General features: G+C 44.7%; 1 protein-coding gene across 1 annotated transcript; it reads left to right on the forward strand.

The window, feature by feature from the left end:
• Nucleotides 1-733: 733 nt before the first annotated feature.
• Nucleotides 734-9,431, forward strand: PAX1 (paired box 1; the record flags this gene model as incomplete). Its single annotated transcript, XM_081033823.1, has 5 exons — nucleotides 734-1,010; nucleotides 1,445-2,074; nucleotides 3,624-3,766; nucleotides 4,307-4,529; nucleotides 9,340-9,431. 5 exons carry the CDS (start codon nucleotides 734-736, stop codon nucleotides 9,429-9,431), a joined length of 1,365 nt encoding a protein of 454 aa, XP_080889949.1.
• Nucleotides 9,432-22,599: the final 13,168 nt, after the last annotated feature.

The following is a 22,599-nucleotide window of genomic DNA, read 5'->3' on the forward strand; positions in this document are numbered from 1 at the left end:
TCTCACATCAACGAAATCACACCATGGGGGAGGGCTGGCTATTGAACATTGTAAAGATTTCCTGAAAGCAGGATTGGGGTATGGGCCAAAAATAGGAGACGGCAAACTCTTTGAGCCAGTCGCTCTGAGCCACACTGAATGCTCACCGCGACGTTCGCATGCCTGAAAATGGGGCTCTGGCACCACTTTTCCCGTGGCCCCTGCCCAGGAAAAGGGGCGGTAGAGGCAGCCACACACTGATCACCTAGCCACCATCAACTTTAATCCTCTAATATGTTAGCAGTAATGGCGGTGGATTTAGCAATAACACTAAACCAAAACTAGTACTAGCACTGATGGTAGTAGTAATAAATATTCATCACTTCGAAATAACTACCCTATTTTTTTTATCAAAACCCGAGGTGTAAGGGGCTTCAAGGGATGCAGAGTGAGTGGGAAGTCCCAGGCCCAGCTGGGGTTAGGACTCGTTTGTGTGTGTGTGTGTGTGTGTGTGTGTGTGTGTGTGTGTGTGTGTGTGTAGAGGGGATGGGTTCCGGAGGAGGGCCGAAGAAAGAGGATGGGGGAGGGGGTAGAGTTTCACGGCGGGGAGGGGGGCACCGGGGTGCAGTGACGGGAACCAATGAGCTGCCAACTCGCGCGTCTTCGGCGTGACTGCCGAGATTGACGTGGAGTACACGTCAAATTGATCCCCGCGCGCTGCAGCCTCCCGGTCAGACGAATTTCTCTTAATCGGATGAAGTTCACCCTGGGCCTGGGGTCGCGGGCGTGGAGAGTGTCCTGGGAACCGGCGGCGGCGGCGGCGGCAGCGGGCCCGGAGGCCGGCTGCAGCGCGCTCGGCGGCGGCGCACAGCGCGTTTCCAGCCCGCCGCGGGGCCGCCGCTGCTCTCCGCTCGCGGGCGCCCTCCCTCTATGCCTCTCCCGCGGCTGCGGCGCCCGAGCTCTCCCGGACTGCGCCGGGCCCAGCCCCGGCCGCCCCTGCGCCAGGCAGCTGGCTGGTCCGTGCGCTATGGGTAAGGGGCGGGCGGCAAGCAGGGCGCGGGCGGGCCGACGAGGTGCGTTGAGTCCCGGCGCCTCCCTTTCCTCCCGCCTGCTTTCCCTGAGAGACCTGGTTGTGGGTTCCCGGCGAGCCGCGTTCGGCTCTCGTCCCCAGCCTTCACTGAGGGGTGAGGGTAGGGGCATTTCGGCGCGTCAGGGGATGGGATGGATCAAGTAGACGCCTCGAAAGGGCACAGAGGACTGTAGCGCGCGGAGTCCTCCTCCTGCGTCCCTACGCCCGTGCCTACTCCCAAAGCCAGACGTAGGCTGGCGGCCCGCAGATTCTGGTACCGGTGGGTCAATATCCGAGGCGCGCCTGGGGGCCGCCTTTAGCCCTGTGCGGCCACCCGTGGCTAATCCGCCGGTGTTTTCTCCCCTTCCTGCTCTCTGTGCTCGGGTGCGTTCGCAGAGCAGACATATGGAGAGGTGAACCAGCTGGGCGGCGTGTTCGTCAACGGCCGCCCCTTACCCAACGCCATCCGCCTGCGCATCGTGGAACTGGCGCAGCTCGGCATCCGACCCTGTGACATCAGCCGGCAGCTGCGCGTGTCCCACGGCTGCGTGAGCAAGATCCTGGCGCGCTACAACGAGACAGGCTCCATCCTGCCCGGAGCCATCGGAGGCAGCAAACCCCGTGTCACCACCCCCAACGTGGTCAAGCACATCCGGGACTACAAGCAGGGCGACCCTGGCATCTTTGCCTGGGAGATCCGCGACCGGCTGCTGGCCGACGGCGTCTGCGACAAGTACAACGTGCCCTCTGTGAGCTCCATCAGCCGCATTCTACGCAATAAAATTGGCAGCCTGACGCAGCCCGGGCCGTACGAGGCGAGCAAGCAGCCGCCCCCACAGCCGGCACTGCCCTACAACCACATCTACCAGTACCCCTACCCCAGCCCTGTGTCGCCCACGGGGGCCAAAATGGGCGGCCACCACGGGGTCCCGGGTACAGCAGGCCACGTCAGTATCCCCCGTTCATGGCCCTCAGCGCACTCGGTTAGCAACATCCTGGGCATCCGGACGTTTATGGAGCAAACAGGTCAGTGGTAGAGGCGTTCTGCAGCCTTCTCGGAAGGGGCAGAATCGGAGATTGGGGGGGTGGGCATAAGGGTGAGGGCTCACACCTCCCGTCATCCTTGGGCCGGTTTGGGCTCAGGGAAGGGCTGGGCTGGCCAGGGAGGCTGAGGGTCCCAGGCTTCTGTGGGAGTCCTGGGACATCTTGAACTTTTTATGACGAATGTGGAAAATATTTCCCAAATGGAAGAGCAATCGCCGACCACAAATTTGGAGGCCTGAAAACGCGCCTTTTCATTCTTGCAAAAGGTATGCAAACTTATACCATCAGATCTAAGCCAAACAAACGGCAAAGTCAATTGTGCAGCCCTTTCTTAAAGGTGTTTCGGGATCGCTCACCGTTTCTCAAAGAGCTCTGACCGTCCTAGGCCAAAAGGCTCTTTTGAGTTAAAGGCAAAGGGGCCGCCTGGCCAGTCTTGTCTAGTGGCCTAGATATCAGGCAGGCCCCACGGCTTCGCAGGTTCTGGAGCCGGTGGCAGCTCTCCAGGGCTGTGGTCATCCTGGGAAGAAAGCTCAAGAGGATGTGTCCTTTACCTGTAATTAGAACTCAACAAACTGTTGGTTATCTCTCTCAGTAGGCGAGGGAGGGGGCGGAAGAGGGTGGGAGGTTTGGGCCGCCACCGATTGGGGCTGGAAAGCAAGTGCTTGGGCCGAACCAAGTCCCAGCAGCCAGGCAGGGGATGGCACGCTCTTATGTAAGCAGACTCAAGAGGAGGGTAAGAAGCAAAATTCACCGTAGCCCAAGGCGGGGAGGCAGAAAGAAGCTGTGAAAGCTTTGCTCCAGTGGCAGTGGCTCGCCGCCGAAACCGCGCACACGCTGTTTCTCCTGGTGGTTCAAACCCAGTGTGGGCGATCAGCTGGGGCCAAAGCTTTCCCTAAAGCGACCTGTGCGCCGCTGGCTGGGAGATGACCTCACCACATCTTCACTCAGATACGGAGCTTTCTCTCGGCTCCCTGCGTACACACGCGGGGGAGAAGCAGACATATGCCGGGGATGTGCACGGGTCGCTGGGTTGACGCCTCTTTTGGGAGATCCGGATATCTTCCAAGGCCCTTCTGAGTAAAACCGTCTCCTAGCCCTCCAGACCCTTGCTGAGACTTTGAGAAATCCTATAATTCGCACGAGCTTCCTTTGGATTTGAACTTGAACTTTTCTGGGTACCACCTCTGGGACAGCGGAAAGGTACTTTGGCCAGTTGCGCGCAGCCACTGTCCCCCAGTCCGCCTCCCTCCCGGAGACCTGTTTTGCGGGAAGCGGGTCGCAGTCTGGGAGCAGCGAGGAGCAACCTCTGCCCCGCAGGGAGTAAAAGCGAAACCCAGTGCCATGCGGCCCCTCCGCCTCGGGTCGCTCTCCGAGCGTTTGGCTACCTCAGGTGTTTTGAGGACTCTCGGCCGCTCCCTCAAATTCGAGCTAAGTGCTTGTAGTCACGTATGTAAAAGTCCTGGCGGGAGGTCCGCGCGTGTGACCAGCGCAGATTCTGATGCCCCGACTAATCAGTCCTGTGCCCTCGCAGGGGCCCTGGCCGGGAGCGAAGGCGCCGCCTACTCCACCAAGATGGAAGACTGGGCCAGCGTGAACCGCACCGCTTTCCCAGCCACTCCAGCGGTTAATGGGCTCGAGAAACCGGCCTTGGAGGCGGACATTAAATACACTCAGGTAACCGAGCGGCAGGGGAAGGCAGTGTCCTTAACTGGGGGAACGGAAGGGTTGGGAGGCGGAAGTGGTGTGGTGGGGGAAAGAGAAAGAGAAAACTCCCCCATGCCAGGGAGAGTGTCCAGTGTGGGGGTGTCTGGCAGCCCCTCCACCCAGCGTCTTCGGGTCATTTTTCTCTCCTTTTCTCAAGCTCACTAGTTTGGGGGAGGCTGGCTTTCGAGGGGATTGAGTTGACTTTTGCCAAGAGATTTTTGCTACAAAAACTGGAACTTGTAAGTAAAATAGCTGGTTGAGGACTCCCTTTTTAAACATCCCGGCTGGAATACCATGATCGCCCTCATCTCTTATTATTATTTATAACAACTTGAGTGGAAATCACAGTACCAGAGTCCTTTCTAGGAATATTAAAGGCCAAGCATTGCGTGGGGGTAACTGAGGGGACGGAAGGGGGACAGGAGGACTCCCTGCCTCATAACTACCTGTGTTGGAGAACACTGAGAGATTGCCTGATGCTGATGGTCTGTCCATTCTCGATCTGCACAGTCGGCCTCTAGCCTCTCCGCAGTGGGCGGCTTCCTCCCGGCCTGTGCCTACCCTGCCTCTAACCAGCACGGAGTGTACAGCGCGCCAGCCAGCGGCTACCTCGCCCCAGGCCCGACTTGGCCACCGGCGCAGGCTCCCCCACTGGCGCCCCCCGGGACAGGCGTCACCATGCACAGCGGGGAGCTCGCCGCCGCGATGACCTTCAAGCATCCCAGCCGAGAAGGTGAGAGTTGCGGGTGGGGAGGAGTCGGTTGAATGCAGTCGGGGTTAGGAAGTGTGCATGGGAGGGGATGTAAGCGTGGGAAAAAGTAGCGCGAGAGATATGGTACGTGGCATAAATCCTTTCTTCCTCTGGGTTAAAAGTTAAGTCAGTTTTACCCTCATCTACCTCTAATTAAAAAAAAAAAAGTTAAGCCAGTAGCTTCCTGGAGCAGTTTAATTTCTAACAGGTGTATGCCCTGTCCCTAGAAAGGTAGGCAGAGGTTGAGGAAGGCCCCAGGACTGTCCCCTCTGACTTATATGAGAGAGAAGGAAGAAGGCCAAGTTTGGATCTGGTTCATGTGCCCTTGGCCAACTTATTGCTCCTCTCTGAGTCTCATTTCTCCATCTGTAGAAGGGTCCAGGAGCACCATCCAGGCTTGCCTTTCTGTGGCCTGAGGAGCGTTGCCTTCTGTAGTGGACCTGCCCTGGTACCTGAATCTGCACCTGGATCCTCCAGGCACTACCTACTTTTCTTTCAGGTTCCTAGTTTTTTGTTTTGTTTTGTTTTAAACCACACCCTGGTCTCCCTTTGGATTCATTTTTAAAACACATTTTTTGGGAAAGGAGAGAAGCATTCAGCCATGTGCCCCTAAGTCTAGATTCCTTTGAACTCTGTGTGGTTTGGGGGTACTTCTTTCTGTGGGAAATGTGGTTGGGGGTTCTCCCTCCTCTGACAAGTTTTCTTCCTTCATAAATTGACTCCCCGATAAACCAAAGTAACAGATTTGAGGTATTTAACTGACGGTCAACAGTGTGAGGGCATTTTCTCACACGATCTTTCAAGTCCTGGGTTTTCCTATAACTTGGGAAATGCTCATCTGACTTTGAGTCCTCCTTTTCCTCATAGGTGAAAGGAATGGGTGAATTTGCTAATTTCAAACCTCCCTGAAATTAGGTTCTGATCATCAAAATTTGCAACTTCAACTACCCTGGGAAAGAAAGGAGTCACCTCAGGGAGTCTCAGCCCCAGCAGTTAAGGAGACAGAGCACAAGCCTGGGGGGCAGTTTGGGACAAAAGGGTGTTCCAGATTATAAAAGGAGCTTTACCAGTTGATTTACTTCACACCCTCCAAGGCAGAAATGGAGGGCAGATGGCTTTGGGGAGGGGACAGGCAAAAAACTTTTGGAGACATGATAACATGACCTCTGAGGTGAGGGGAGAGAGAATTAAGATGCCATCAATAAGTCAAGTGGAGGAACAAAAATATTTTTAATTTTTCACCTTTCCTAGAACATAAACATCATGGCATATGAATTACAAAAATTGAGAGTAAGAACTTCTTTAAGCTTTAAACTTAATTTAAATAATAGGATAATAGGATAATTTATTCATTTATAGGAAAATCAAAGTAAAAGAGATTTTAAAATTGAGAATTAGATTTCCTTTAAACTTTACACTTAAGGATCCATAAGTGGTCTCAGGGTGAATGCTTTGCCCAAGGTGTTGTCCTTGACTCAAATCTGCCTGTTTTCTGGAAAATGGAAGTTACCTGTTGAATTGGAAATTGAAATGGAATTTAGCGCATTATACAAATTGTTTAACTAAGCAGGTTCATTGAATTAAAAAAATGTATTCACAAATTTATAAAAAGATTTCCCCTGAGCTGATCCCAAGGAGAAGGAAGACTTAAAACAGGACTCGCTGTCTGCAGAGCGATGCAGTCCTTTGTTAACAGAGCCACTTTGTTCTGGGGCATTTCAAGCTCTACATTAGAAACAAATTGTGCCCTGTAGGCAACAATCCAAAGGTAAAAAGGACAGTTCTGAATTCTAAGCTAATTCTAGTTAGTCAGATGGGGGGAGTCATTGGTTGATTTTCTTTAGAAGACAATTTTCTTTCAGAAATACAGAGCCGTTGAATGGCACTTGCATTCATATCCCTTTTACCATTATATTCACTTCCTATTATGAAACATTCCACATTCAAAGTCTGTAGTAATAATTAGCTACATTAGTTATTAAATTAATAGCTTAATTTCCTGATCCTTTTTAAAGATACAGGTAAAAGATCATTGAATAAATGAGGCCCGTCATTAAAAATGATTTCTCAGACTGGCACACAAGCGTTTGTGGTTGAACAAGGAACATAAAAATAATGAGAATTACATATCCATTTAGGTTAAGAGTTTTTATTCTCCTCACTGGCAGAGAACCTGACTTCAAAAACCTTTCACACCCCCAACTGGTCTTTGAAAAATTACAAAGCAGACTAATCTGAATCACTGCCTTTTTTCTACTCATTGCTTTAAAACTTTAAAATTATATTCAAGGAAACTTATCCAATAAGACAGCCACTATCATTAATTGTTGTTCAGTTCAGAGAATAGTAGGAATAACATTTTTTGAATTATTTTTTTCCGTAGGAAAAAAATGTCTCTACCCAAAGAAATTTAATGTCATGAATGCTCAGTAAAAACAAATATTTTTGATCATCTAGTTCACATATCCTCCAAACCAGATGCAAATGAACGTTAGTTTTACCCTAAAGGAAGCCTAGTCAAATGTCAAATTACACGTCAGAATTTATTAATTTTATTTTGGTAAAGGGTAATGAGTTCCTTATTATGTAGGCAAGAAGGTGTAATTTACATATCCCACCCCTTGAAGGAAACTTTAATTGTTGGGAACCAAGAGACTAGAAAAGCTGCACTTGATCGACCTGTGGAGGGACGCTGACATTCTGGGAGTCTCCACACCCATTCCATTCAAATGCCTTTTCCCAGGCAGCGCAGGGTCATCTCTCCCCATTCCCACACACAGGTGACCCCACCACATGTTCCCGCAAGACAACTGGCATTTACAGTGTGTTTTCAGAAACTTTCAAAACCTCATGATTCTAAAATCGTTCCCAGCGGGGCTTTGGAGAGACTAAAGATTTGTAATCAAATCTATAAGATACTGCATATGCTCAAAGAAAATTTGTTGTTTATATTTGTTACAGATAACTCACATCTTCATTCCAGTTATCTCTGATTGGGATTTGTTCTTGAAAAATCAATCCAAAAAGCAAACTTTGCCAGGAAGCACTAGGACGCAGGCGTTTGCCTGAGAGCCAGGCAACCACCAACCCTGGTCTAACTTCACCCAGCCCCGGGAGAAAGCTGGTTCCCAAACCCCCGCCTTCGTGCCCCCCCACTCCCGTTGTTCCAGTGGCCCTACCTTAGCATTCCCAATATTTTAAACAACGCATGTCTTCCTAAGATTAAAGTTCCAGCCCAAGCCTTCCAGAAACCCACGACAGACCCACTCACGTTGCCACGGGTCCTGTGGGTGGGAAAGGAGGGGTGGAGGGCCCTGTGGAGAGAGACTGACATGGACAGAGCTAAAAATGCAGCAGCAGGATTCGCCCTGCAGAAGGGGGTGGTGGAATCTATCTCTGGGCTCCCGGGTGTTTATTTTTCACACTTTTTCTTGCTCGTCTCTAAGGCAACTGGCTCTTGGCCTAGAAACCTCCTCCTCCTCAGATGTTTTCTAAACAGGTCCTCACCTTGAAGTGTGTGTACAAGGTGGAAAAGAAAACTTCGTTGGCCACTGTCCCAGGAACAGTGGCCACAACTGTGTTTAGGAAAGAGAGCCAAGAGGCGGGAGAGGGGGGGGATAGTAAAGGGGTCACTCTGTTCTGGAAAGGTATTCAGGCCCCTTCTAAACCTCTGCTTAACCAGATTGTGCGTGTATGCGTGTGCGTGTGTGTATGTGTATGTGTGTACGAGCGTCTCTCGCACAGAAGTGTATGGCCCAGCTTTGCGCAACCACAGCAAATTGCGCCTGGAGCTGGGGCGAGGGGCAGCTGCAGGGAAAACAAAAACCCAGAGTTGCCCTTTATCCCCAAATGAGGGGCTCCAATCCCCGCCTTTAAAGAAAGACTTGGTGAGGGGTGGAGAAGAAAGCTGAAAATAGGGCCTTTAGATATAAACAACCTCGTGCCTCCTAGTGCTGGAGAAGCTGAGCGGAGGGAGACTGGGAAAGGAAAAATGGAGGTTGGGCAATCCTGGCATCACTTTTCTGGCTTCCAGTAGCAAATTTGGACCCCTTCCCCAAACCCTAAATAATATAGCAACGCACAGAATGCCGCTTGTCACTTAATCCGGAGCCCCCTAGGCCCCAGGATGTGCTGTGCCCACGCTGGTGAGGGAATCTGAATTCCCCGGCCACCGAGGCATAACGAAGTTGGCCACTCACTTAAAGCGCGGCCGCCTCCTTTGTCAGAGGAATCCAGGCTGCCCCGGGCCCTCCACAAGGAGCGTCTTTGGTGACCCGATCCCCACTCTATTGCCCCCTATTACCCCGCGAGCTCCCCGAGAGAGCGGACCTGACGCGCTGGCAGCTCCTCGGGCTTGGTGTGCGGCCGTGGTCTGGGGAGCGTGTGTGGATCTCAGTTGCCTCCTCCCTTCCCCAGAGGTTTCGGATCTGAGAATGTCTCTGGCCCTAGGGTGCACAGGTCCGCATCACCTCCCTGCTCTCTACGTCTTCTTTATTAAGTGGGCTCGAGGCAAAGGCAATTGCCCCGGGTCTGCAATCTGGTAGCATCTGTAAAATGGCCTTGCGAGAACAGCCACTTGCTAAGGCTGCCCTTGCGAGTGACTCGTTAGGGGAGGAGGAAGGATGGGCGCCGCGGGACGCGTGGAGCTCCTGGAAAGCCCGGGTCTCTGCTTCCTTCCTCCAGACCCCTGAGTGTCGAGCGCGCGCCGCAGCGTCTTCGCGCTGTCACCCCGGGGCTCCGGTTCTGCGCTAGGCCCAGGCAGTGACCCGATGCCCTTGCGCTTCCTTCGCAGTGGCCGACCGGAAGCCACCCAGCCCCGGCGGCAAGGCCTCTGACGGCCTCAGTAGCTTACGCGGACTGCCCATCCCGGCCTCGACCTCCTAGGGGTAGCGCAGCCCCGAGCCAGCCGGAGCTGGACCCGGACCTGGGAGGAGGCGGCGGAGCGGCTGCAGGACCCCGGCGCGCAGCTCGGCCCTGCAGCCCAGGCGGCGCCGCAGGACCCGAAGACACGCAGAGGAGGTGCCGGGAGCCGGCCCGCTGGGAACCGCCGGGTCCGCCCCAGGCCGCGCTCTGCCCTGTAGCCCGCGGCCACTGTTCAGTTGTTGACCAGTAATTCAGGCTTTCCTGAGCTTTGGCTTTAGACTGTTGTACCCTCGTCGCGATCTTTGCTCCGACGTGGCCTCCCTCTCCTTGCCTTTTCCTACTTCTCCCAGAATTGTTCTGTGCCCTCCGTCCCTCCCTCCCTTTCTTTTCCCTATCGCCCTCTTTCCCGCTATCCCTGAGTCCCTTCTTTCTTTCCTTCCTTCCTACTTCCTACCCTACCTTCTTTTCCTTCCTGTTTCCCCTCCCTTCCCTTTGTGTCCCTTTTATCTCCCCTGCTTTCCTCTCTCCTCCCCTTTCTGACCGTCTACTGTGCTCCCTTTCCCGTGGTCCAACGCCGTCCACCACCTTCTCTTTCGTGCCTTTTTACAGTCAATGATTCTGTTTCTCCTCGTTCCTACTGCTTCTCTGACCACCATCCCCTTTCAAGAGAGTCCTAGACTGGTCTCTGTGACAGTCCACACTCTGGCAGCTGGGACTCTTTAGCCTGCACCCCTTTGGAGTTTCTGGCCTAATAGAGGGGTCGCAAACCTAGGAAGAAGACAGAGAGCTCACAGCCTTTATTATATATTTTTATACTGAACCAGAACAAAACCCCTATGAATTATCCTCTTACCCCTCTTCCGAGGATATTGTCCGGAAATCTGTATTTTGTCAGTGCCCAGTGGCTGGGCTTCTCTTTGCTTCCTCTGAGATGATGTCACCCGAGGAAGATTGGGATAGGAGGAGGGGGCACTGGGGCCATTGGCGTTTTCTCTAGTTAGAAAACCACGAGTCCTGGATGTGCCCCTTCCCACCCCTCCACACCTAACTTAAGGGAATCTGGCACATGGTAAATGCATAAACATTGTTTCTGGTGTGGGGGTGGGGGTGGGGGTGGGTCAGCACACTTGTTAATTTAAACCACAGACTGCTTCCGGGTACAAAGGTGCAATCTGGCTTCTGGTTTGCAAGGGGTGGGGGTCTAGAGCGGGACACAAATTTTGGAGCACTGGTGGCGGGACCCGGGACATAAAACTGCAATTTTTGTAGTCATAAAAGATGTCACTGGTGAGAGTCTGACATCACCTGTTAAACGTGACTGCCTTTGAATAAAGGAAATCATCTGAAGAACACTTTGTAAGGATGAGGAAGTCTGTGTCCAGTCTGGAGTGTTACCGTAGACATTCCTCACCTACTCAAGCCCTGAGTTTCCAGCATAAACACTATTAAGATGAAATTATTTTATTTGATTTCTCAGTAGCACTTGCAGCCCAGGTTGGTCAGGAGATGGAAGAGAAAGTGAAATGGGAGGAGCATTTTCAAGGATTTGTCTCAGGAAACTCCACGTCAGCCTTGGGAAACTGAGGTAGAGAGGCACTATGCAGAAATCATCCTAAAATGAAGTTAATTCTTAGAGGAATAAAGTGGCCGAAAGGCAGTGAGCAACAAAGGATGACTTTTTCAGAACATTTCTAACATTTGAAATCTTAAGAAAATTATCCCAGGCTACCAAATAATTTAGGGGTTTCTAACTACAAAAGGGTTTCTGGCTAATTGCTTTGTTTCTCTTTCCTGTATTTGGCTTTCTAAAATTGACAGAAGAAACTTTTGAATTAAAGGTTTTGCTTGTAAGTGGAGCTGCCTGTTTGGATGTGTGTAGGAAATCAGCAGAGAAATGATTTTTGTTGCATCTTGCGATCATACCTGCTGAAGGTAGTAATCATAAAATAATATCTGCTTTTTAATATAGAAACGTTTTCCCCCAGGTTTTCAAAGTCACTTGCCTTTTTAAAAAGTTAAGTTTATAGATAGGCATATTGAAGGCTAGTCAGTTGGTTTATTTTCTCGGGACTGTACAGTAAGCTATGAAAGCTATGAATTACAGAGCTTGAGCACAGAAATTGGATGATACCATCTCTTCAGAGAGCCAGGATTGGGGCTTGAACTGTGAGCCTGGCCTCAGCCTTCAGTGCCAGCATTTCCTACAGAGAAGCTGGTCATAAAGATAATAGGAATAAAGTATGAAAAAGAAGTATACTGTCAAGTTCCCCATCCTCTCAACTTGTCCTTCTGTGCTTAGATGACCTTTACATGCTCAGTCACCCACAGGATTTTCACACGTCCATCCTTACTGCTTGGAGGACTGGCTTGCTGGGCCAGAAAGAAGGCAACTCAGTCCTTTGGGAAGAAATGAGAAGAATTTCTATAACCAGCCTCTATTCCTGAGTTGCCACAATTCCCATTTCCCTACCACTTCCCATTTATGTTTGGGCTGCCCAGGGTAAAGAGTGAGAAGAGCTGGGAAAAGCAACCCAGGAAGGATGGAAAGTGCCTATGTTGTAAGTGCCCATTGCAAAGTGAGGAGCTTTCTAAATATATCCCTGTGGTTCCCCATGACTTGTGGCTGGAGGTGGGTCTTTTTGAGTTCCTTTGCTCTGGGGTGAGTATTCACAGAGGAGGGCAGCATCCAGCCACAGTGTCAGCAGGCTTTGACACTTCATGTGGGATATACTGGGAGATCCTTTTTCTTTCAAGGCTGAGGGCCATGGGAAGTCCCAGTGAGCTTGTGTTAAATCCCTGCTCCACTGAAGTGCAATGGAGGCCTGTGACCTCTCTGAGCCTTCGTGTTTCTGTGAAATGCACCCTTCAATGTGGTGAGGCCCACGGTGATCTGGCCTGGAGGAAGACTAGCCCTGGAGTTGCTTCACCACTGTGGAGGTGATTTTGCTGCTAACAGAGGGTAGGAGACTCATTTCTATGCTTGATGGGGGACCTGGAATCTAAACATTTTTCAAAAGAGCCCATTGGAATATTACATTTTTTTCTCCGTGCATACGGATTTGTGGAGGTCCTGAGGACATCTGATAAAATACATAGTACCATGTGCGGTATGTTTGGTAGAATAGTTTGAGAATCACTCCCCAAAGGAAGTTTGTTTCTGCTGTAGCACTTGCCTTTTATTTATTTATTTTTTGAATTTAAGAATAGGTTTTTTAAATATAGAGAAACACTAAAAAAATAAAAGACATATAATCACTCAAATAACCTTTTGATTTTTTGAAAGAATCAAAGTAATATATATAGATAGATAGACAGATAGAAAATTCTAGCAGTATAGAAACATTGACATGAAAAGTGAAAGTTTCTTCCTGTCCTCATCTATGTCCTTAAAGGTGAACATTGTAACAGTCTTTTATGAATCCTTCCAGGAAGAAAAAATGCTGACGGCAGAACATCTCTGCTTTTGTATATATGCTATTTAAAAGTTCACAGTAAAGAGTTGTGCTAGATACACACAGATATGGTCTGGAGATCTGATCTTTGCATACTAGCAGCTTCAGATTCACCGTATTGACTTCATTCTATTGAATGGATGCATTATCAACAAGGGTATGTTAAAAATACAGTATTTGTAAAGAAGGCCAGCTTCATGCTTCAAATGACTAAAGACCGGATTTTGTTGCATTCATTATTAGAGGAAGCGCTTAGGATGGATTGCAAGAATTTCTCTGGGAAAGGTGGCTGCTTTTTGGCAAGGAAAAAGGGAAGCAAAACCAAAGGGAAGGAGACAAAGGGACAAGAGACACAGAGCACTGTCCTTCCTGAAAACAACAAGACTTGTTCTACAGGTCACTGAAGTGGGTTCAAAGCTGCTAGGGGCTGGGGAATGCTGTTTTCCTTTCCTTTGAAGGGAGTTAACCTCTAAGTCAGGAAAGAGAAATGGAAGCAAAGGGGTGGGGAAGAACTGTGTTTGAAGAAATATCGAATAGGAATAAGATGTAAAAACCAATACTGGCACAAGCATTCTTTTTACCTATCCCAAGTTTACTTGAAATCCATGTTGAATTAACCTCCTGATGCATGAACCCTGCTCATTGATAAGTGTGTTTCCCTGTTTGTTTCTTGACTCCTGTTAAAGAAGATGGGATTGATTTAGTTGAACAGTGGTCTGGGTTAAAGCACTCTAGGTTTCCGGGTATCAGCCTCCCTAGCTAGAATTACATTGGTCTAGGTTTCTTTTCAAAAGAAATTCTACCTGATCCATGTTATGCTGGATAATATGAATTTAGAGTCTTGCCAAAATGTGCCTCAGGAGCACATGAAAGGATTGTGCATCCAGACAGGCTATGTAATGGGAAACATTCGATTCTGTTCTTTTAATGGGTGGGAATTATGCACAAAATGGTATTTGGTCTTCACCTTGACCTTGCCATCTGAACTATAGCTTTACTCACTGAAGAAATGTCTTGTGGCTGAGATATTTCTGGCCAAACTATTGAATCTCAACTAAATATATTCTGTTATTAGATTCTTTTATTTTTTTAAATGGAAAAGCAAGCAAGAATCACACTGTCTTCTTTTTCAAGGCATTAAAATGAAAACCACACATTTAGTCATAATCCAACTTGGGAATTTTAAACACTTGGAACAATTATACTCAATTTATTCCAGTCTCTTCTTTGCAGTTGAAACTGGTTGAAACCTCTGATTCTCTCTAAACAGCTTTCTCCAGGAGAAGCAGTCTGTGTCCTCGTTAGGACACATATATGTTTCTGGGCTGGTCAAATCCAGAAGTGGAATCCCAATTACAGTTTTCATGGGTGATGGAATTTCAACTGCATAACAATTTAACCATCTGGGTTGCCTCCACTCTATTTTCTTTTTTTATTTATTGAGGTGACAATTGTTAGTGAAATTACATAGATTTCAGGTGTACAATTCTGTATTACATCATCTATAAATCCAACTGTGTGTTCACCATCCAGAGTCAGTTCTCCTTCCATCACCATATATTTGATCCCCCTTACCCTCATCTCCCTCCCCCCACACCCCCCTTACCCTCCGGTAACCATTATCTATTGTCTGTGTCTATGAGTTTTTGTTTCTCATTTGTTTGTCTTGTTCTTTTGTTGTTTTTAGTTTATATACCACATATCAGTGAAATCATAGGGTTCTCTGCTTTTTCTGTCTGACTTATTTCACTTAGCATTATACTCTCAAGATCCATCCATGTTGTCACAAATGTTCCTATATCATCTTTTCTTTCCACTAAATAGTATTCCATTGTGTATGTATACCACAACTTTTTTATCCATTCACCTATCGAAGGACATTTTGGTTGTTTCCATGTCTTGGCCACCCTAAACAAAGCTGCAATGAACGTTGGAGCACACGTGTCTTTATGTATCTATTTTCTTCTCAAGGATGAAATAAGCTGATTAAGTGTTCATTCAGCTATTAAATTACATTTCATACTGTAACATTTTATTTTATTTTTCTCCGGTGAGATATATTGACTTGATGGATTATCTTCAGTCTTATATTGGCCATACAATTTTCATTTTGGGGAGTTCTCTCAGTCTTTGGTGGATATGTTTATAGCTTTATAAGATTTTATCTAAAACAAAAACAACAAAACAAAAAAAAATAACTAGATGGCTTTGATTTAACAACAAATCTCTTGGATGAAAATTGGGCAAGATAACCTGAAACCTATGTAACTTTACTAACAATTGTCACCCCAATAAACTTTAATAAATCAAAGAAAATTGGGCAAGATATTTGAATAAATTGAAGGAAACGGATTTTTTTTAAAAGAGTTGAATTGGAGCTTAAAACTTGTGAAACATAAAAAAAAATAAAAGGCTCCTGTGGCAAAGAAGTTGTAACATGATTTGCTTGATTTAATACACTAAAAGTATCATCTGGCCACCAGGGGGAGCACACATTGTTCTATGAAGATAAAAGTTGAAAACAAAGATAACCCTAAAGGTAAAAAAGAATTCACCATTTTGTTAACGTGATAACCTGTCCAGTTGTGAACATCTGCTTACAAGAGGAGTGCTTTTGTTGTTATTTTTATTATTATTGCAATTGATAATCAGATGCTTTGATTCTGGAGCAAAGATGACAGGCTGGGCATACAGTGAAAAATGGATTTTCTAGGCTCATCCACATGGAAATTATCAAATAAGTTAACTGAGAAGTGAAGAGCACTTCAAAAATAAGTTTCACTTCTAACTTTGACATATATATATCCAATTCTTTGAATATAGAACAAGTAAATATGAGTTTTAAAAAGTAACTGAAACTGATGTTTTTAAGAAATGAAATAAATTTTATCTGTATTTGTGCAATTTTGATATTTTTGATTAATTTGCATTTGCATCTTCCTAATTTTAAGCGACGTGTCCATTTTTAGTGATCTCTTTGAAGTTCTTAATCATTTAAAGGCACAATTCACATTTAAAGTAAGGGCCAATATATCATAGAAAGACGGCAAACAGCAGAGAAAATGACTATTTCCTCACTTTTCTATTTATTTTAGGATAAACTCCAGAAAGATTTCTTATAGGTGGGGTCAAGAGAATTTCTTCCTTAGTTTTAAGAAAGAAAGGGAGACTTTCTTACTATATTTAACCTGGATTTTTACTTATATTAAACACAGATTATCAGCTGTGGAACACCACCATGCAGAAAGTAGTGGGAAGAGATGACACATGTGGTGGCTAAAAGTTAGTAGAACTGGCTGGGTTCAAGTCTTAGTTTTAACACTTAGCAGCTGTGTCACTTTGGGCAAGTTTAGACAAAATGTACCAGCCTCAGTTTCCTTGTCTGTTTAATGGGACTGCTATCTCACTCCCTGGGCAGTTGTGAGATTTGATGTGTAAAGAGTACATTTGATGTGTAAAGAGTAGAGACTTACTTTGGGTTCTGGTCAGTTGTTATTAGTATTATTATTGTTGTTTTCCTTTCTTTCTGCATTCTCAATCAGCATTTTATGGTGGATTTAGTCATGCCACAGCAGACTATATTTGCAGAAACCATCAAGACTGCTAGCTAGTCTCTGAATTTACTGAAACTTTCAACAGCATGAGAGGGAATTGCCATTGTCAACTACTAATAAAATCTGATAGCCATGGGACATTCACCAAGACCTTAAGAGTACTTGATGATTTCATGACTAGACCTGTGAGGATTAATGACTGGTCCAGTAGTCATAATTACTGCATTGATGTAGATTTTGTGTAGCAAGTCCACTTAGATCAATGTTGTGTGACCAGACTTCCTGTCAAGTCAACACACCCAAAACTAGTGTACAGAGACCATGTCCTACTCTATTTACACAAAGGGGGTTAAAAAGCCTGTTGCATCTGCTTCTAACCTTAGCATGCTGATTCTGAGCAATCATGTTGGGCTTTGGCTTGTGTCTTCCTGATCTTTGATGAATAAATGAATTTTGTTAAGATAATGCCTCCCTATTTCTGACTCCATCCCTTTGGCTGGCTGCCACTGGGCACACACCAATGGGGACACAAAAAGGTAGCACAAAAGCCTCCAACTCAGTATCTTCAGGAAGAGTCACATTGAGAGTCTTCCCCCTTGTTCGATACTAAGAGACTTTTAAAACCATCAGGAGAGGAAATGACCTATCCCCATCAGATGTCCATTTCAGAGTTCAAAGTGTAGGTGAGACCTTTGTATATTGCTGAAATTTAATTAGAGGAAATCCACAAATGTTCAAAGCCTTAAAAAAGACACACCACATTTGTGTGACAAAATAACATTTAAACGGCAGCTGCAGAATTTAGTATTTTAGTAACATTCATACGCATCCATCTAGATCTTACTTAACAATGCTTCTTTGCTTTCATGTGTTTTTTCCAAATATTTATAGCCTTATTAATCAGGTGTGAGAGGTACACATTAATTGAATATGGCAGTTGGGTTTTAACTTGAAGTTATCTGGAGTTTATGCTCACAAACTAGATGCTTTCAAAAGTAAACAAAGACATTGAAAGATTTATAAAAAGATTCTGTCACATATTGTAAAGTGTAAAGTGTAAATGAATTTTTATAAGCATATGTATTTCATTTCTCTTATGATATGCATGAATTTAAAAATTAAAAGGAAAATGCTGTTTACAATGTGTTTTTAGTTCTCATTTAGACTTTAAAAATAGTCAGAGGTGGCTAATATATTCAAAACTGAGCAGACTCCTTTATCCTATGATGTCATTTGAACCATGGGATAATGATTAACATTGTCCTCAAAAGGGTGCTTTTTTTCTTTTTTTCTTTTCTTTTTTGAAAAATTTATTGGGGTGACAATTGTTAGTAAAATTACATAGGCTTCAGGTGTACAATTCTGTATTACATCATCTATGAATCCCATTGTGTGTTCACCACCCAGAGTCAGTTCTCCTTCCATCACCATATATTTGATCCCCCTAACCCCCTTCTCCCAACAAGCACCCCCTTACCCTCTGGTAACCACTAAACTATTGTCTGTGTCTATGAGTTTTTGTTTCTCATTTGTTTGTCTTGTTCTTTTGTTGTTTTTGGTTTATATATCACATATCAGTGAAAAGGGTGCTTTTTTGAAAGAAGCTAGAGTGGCACTGGCAATTTGAATTTCTATTTTTAAGCACATTCTGCAGTTTATGACTCAATTCTTCCTGTACAAACTTCCAGGTTGCTATGCTCAACAAACTATCACTCTCTTATACATTTGTATAACACCATAGTCAAGTGAAACAGTTGAGGCATCATGATATTTACACTGAAGCGAAAGAAGCCCAAGAAAAGAAAAATGTGTAGGGAAAGCAATATTCGAGTTCCTGTGGTCACATGGAAAGGATTCTGTCAAAACTTTTAAACAATGTTTGTATCTGAGTAATTCTTGGAATCAATAAAAGACTTACAGTTCAGTCAAGAATGTAGCCAATGTTTTATTTCTAATTGTCATGATAACATAGCTTAAAGGAATTATTCAGGTTGTATTAGGCTCAGCATCAGAAGAAATTTTGGCTACAAGAATTTCATTCCATTTAGTTAAATGAAAACAAATTAGCATAGATTTTTTTTTCTTGCAAGTTCCACTGTCAGTTATCAATTGCTGTCACAGTTAAGTATTGGTCCAATAAAAGATTTCTTTTGAGAGTTTAATACACATGAAAATAATAAATGGTCTAGTTAACTTCCATCTGTTTTTATCAGTGTAGAGCCTTTAAACTCAGAATTTCTTGGACAAAAAAAAAATTCCCATACCCTCATACATGTAAAATGTTCTTGTTTCAAGATAACTATTAGGGATTTAAAAAGGGGGTAATATTAGGAGAAAAAGTTCTAATTTTGAAAAAGCCATTTTCTTTCCTTCTCTTTTTAATGGTACACTCTTGTATGGGTGGAAAGGTGGAGTCCCTTGTTTGTCCCAAGCTTTTCTCGCAGAGAAAGATACACCACCATTGACAATTAATATAGAGGTTACAGTTTTTAAAGCCAGGATGTGAGGCTTTAAAATATCTAATATTATTAAATTTGCCCTATGAAGTGTACAGGTTTCCTCCACCCCCAATAATAAAGGTTAATATTTATTATGCTCTTATTAGGTAAGAGCCATGCATATTACAAAATACTTTTTGAATATTTTCTAATTCTATCCTCACAGACCTTGGGGAAGGTACTATTTCTATTCCCAATGGCAAGTGAAGAAATTAAGGAACAGAGGGGTAAAATGACTTGCCTGAGGTTATCCAACGGATAATGGCAGGTACAGAACTTGAGTCCATACACTATTGCCTCAGAGCCTGTGCTTGATCCCTGCAAAACCAAGAGATTCTGATAAGTCCCTTAGTGGTTCATTCTCTTTTCTCCCTGCTCCCAAGTGGAAAGTCTCTGCCCTTGATGCCTTACCTGTTTCTGATGTCTATATAATGTTACATTTGGAGAGTCCTTACATTTGGGCTAGCTCTAAAGCAATGCAGAGTTATCATTTGAACATGACATTTGCTACATTATCATGGATGTATAGCTAGCTACTACAGTGTCAATATCCATTCTAAAATGTAGTGAATTAAAGCAACAACAATTTATTATTTCTCATGAATATGTGGATTGGCTGGGTGGTTCCTTAGCTGGTTTCCCCTGGACTAACTTATGCAGTTTCATTCAGCTGGAGGTTGGTCGGGCTGGAAGGTCGAAGGTGGCCTCATTCACATGGCTGGCAGTTGGTGCTAACCGTGACTGGAGCTCCTCAGGTCTGCTCTGCATGGTCTCCTCTCATCCAGTAGGCTAGAGCAACTTTCTTACCTACCAGTCCCAGGGCAGCATTCTAAGAGGGCAAAAATGGAAGCTGTATGGTCTCTTAAGGTCTAGTCTTGAAAGTTGGATAACATCATTTCCACAGCCTTCCATTGGTCAAAACAAGTCATAAGGCCATCCTAGACTCTAAGGCATCTACCCGGAGAAATCCAAAACTCCAATTCAAAAATCAGTATGCACTCCTATGTTTATTGCAGCACTTTACACAATAGCCAAGATATGGAAACAACCATATCTTGCCCATTGGTAGACAACTGGATTAAGAAACTGTGGTACATTTATACAATGGAGTATTACGCAGCCATAAAGAATAAAGAAATCTTATCATTTGCAGCAACATGGATGGATCTAGAGAACATTATGTTAAGTGAAATAAGTCAGAAAGAGAAAGACAAATACCATATGATCTCACTTATATGCGGAATCTAAAGAAAAGAATATGTGAATGAACTAATCAGAGACAGTTTTGAGGACACAAAGAAAAAACCGAGAGTTGTTAGATGGGCGGGGTCGGGGGGGTTGGGGATAAGGGGAAAGGTGAAGGGATTAGGAAGCAGCTGGTAACCACAAGATGGCCTCAGGGTTTTCTGAAAATTAATTTGGGGAACGTATTCAATAATGTTGTAAAGATTTTGTTGGGTATCCGATGGACATGCGTCCTATTTGGGAGACCACCTCAGAGATAATGTGGATGCCTGATCATGGCATTGTACACCAGAAGCTAAACACTAATGAATGCCAACTATAATTTTATATATATAATGTGATGGCTCTGTGTGAGGTCAGAGGGATAATGGATGGGGGGAGGGGGGTTCACAGTGTGAGGGATATAAATGATGAACGTCTAAGTATTACCTTGTCTTGTACACCTGAAACTAATAAAAAAAAATAAAGATGATAAAATACTTTCCATCTCTTTAGGGGAGAACAGCAAAGTCACATTGCATACCTGACTAGGAGGAATTTATGGTCAAGTTTTGTAATCTACCACAGTAGACACCATTTAAATGATAGATAATAGTTATTAAAAGGATCATCAATTTCTAATCATAACAAACATAGTTTTTACAATACTATACTTACAATGTTATTTTTAACGACTTGGAAGTCACTCATTCAGCATCTTATTCAGGGTTCTCATTAAGACATTGACAGTCATTGCGTTAAACAAAAGTTAGCTATTGAATTGGGAGACACTTCTGGATTGTTATCAAATTAGATATGAGTGAGAAGAATAAATACTTTTTGTAAGTTTCTTTTTTTTTAATTTTTAAAAAATTTATTTTAAGTGTGTTTTTCCACGACCTGCCAGTTCCAAGTCAATCTAGACTAGTTCCAAGTCTAGATTGTTTCAATCTAGTTGTGGAGGGCGCAGCTCACAGTGGCCCATGTGGGAATCGAACCAGCAACCTTGTTGTTAAGAGCACTGCACTCTAACCAACTGAGCTAACCACCTGCTTTCTTTCTTTCTTTCGTTCTTTTTTTTTTTTTTTTAAATAAGTTCTGTATAGTTTTCTGCATCCTGGAGGGAACATTGTAACTATGAAAAGGTATGATGTTTTATTTTGATATTTATGTAAGCAGTAAACCGGAAAACTGAGGAATACACACATGCACACACACACACACACACACACACATATTTTACTCATGTAGACAGTTCAATTTTTGCTTTCAAACTTTGCCCTGGGTATGGAGGCAGATGTGAAAGCAGATAAGTAGCACACACTACTGTGAACAGGTCATTTTAGCTTTATTTCTAATAGGATCAAATGCAAAAGCCCATAATTGCCAGCTTTTAAACTGTTTGTGAAGGCAAAATTTACTGAAGTACCTGAAATGTTGTTAGCGTACCTGGAAACTGACCTCTTATGTTTTGAGATTCATTTGCTGAATCCTTAATATTCTTTGTAAGAATTTATTTTTCATTAAAATTTTTTTTTTTAAATTGAGGTTTGGCATTTAACTAACAACTAGGAAAACAACTTTCTATGTGTACAGAGGTAGGAAGAAAATCCTTGTCTTTAGCTGAAAACAGCAGGTTTACCTGCCTTAGCCCTGAAATATGAGCATGAAAGTTCAGATCTGTTCAGCAGCTCCTGGTCTTTTACAAACACAAAGTCCATTTTAAGGGTGTGTGAAGTGAAAAAACACCAGATTGACCACCCCACTGTCTTCCCAAATCCAGAGTTTCACTCATGTTTGTAGAAGGTAGAGTCTGTATTTACAGCGCCAGAACAACATGGAGGCCAAGAGGGAGGCTCTGGATTCAGGCCTGAACTTGAGCCCCCGTTTGCTGCTGATGGACTGTGTTATCTGGGGAATTTACTGCTTCCTTCCCCAGGCCTCAGGTTCCTCATCTGTAAAATAGGTCTGTACAGTGCCTGCCCTATGGGGTAACCATGAGGGCTACAACAAACCTTCATGTAAATGCACTTAGCCCAGGACCTGGAAGATGATCATTATTGGCAATTATTATTTAATTTTGGAATTATGTCTTTGAGATCTTCAAAGAAAACAGATTTCAGATATTACCCCAAAATTGTGCAGAACTTTCAGCCTGATAACCTTACTTTTTTCCCTCTGTCCCATTGCAGTCAACTAATTTGGTCAAAAAGAATTCAGTCACATTCCTTTAGCAACTCATCACGTGAAAAACTCATGAAACATTTTTTGACTGACTTCATCTACCTTGTCAAAAAATTCTTTGGAAGGATTAGTCTGTATATGTTGGGCATGGTGACTTCATGGGCTTTTGACTTATACAGTCACACACGGTCCTGTGCTTGGAAGGACTCCGAGCTTGATATAATGCTCTGTTGTTGCCCTCTTGAAATTCTTAACAATTTTTGAACAATGGGCCCCA

The sequence above is a fragment of the Rhinolophus hipposideros genome (assembly GCF_964194185.1).
Source record: "Rhinolophus hipposideros genome assembly, chromosome: 22".
Lineage (NCBI taxonomy): Eukaryota > Metazoa > Chordata > Mammalia > Chiroptera > Rhinolophidae > Rhinolophus > Rhinolophus hipposideros.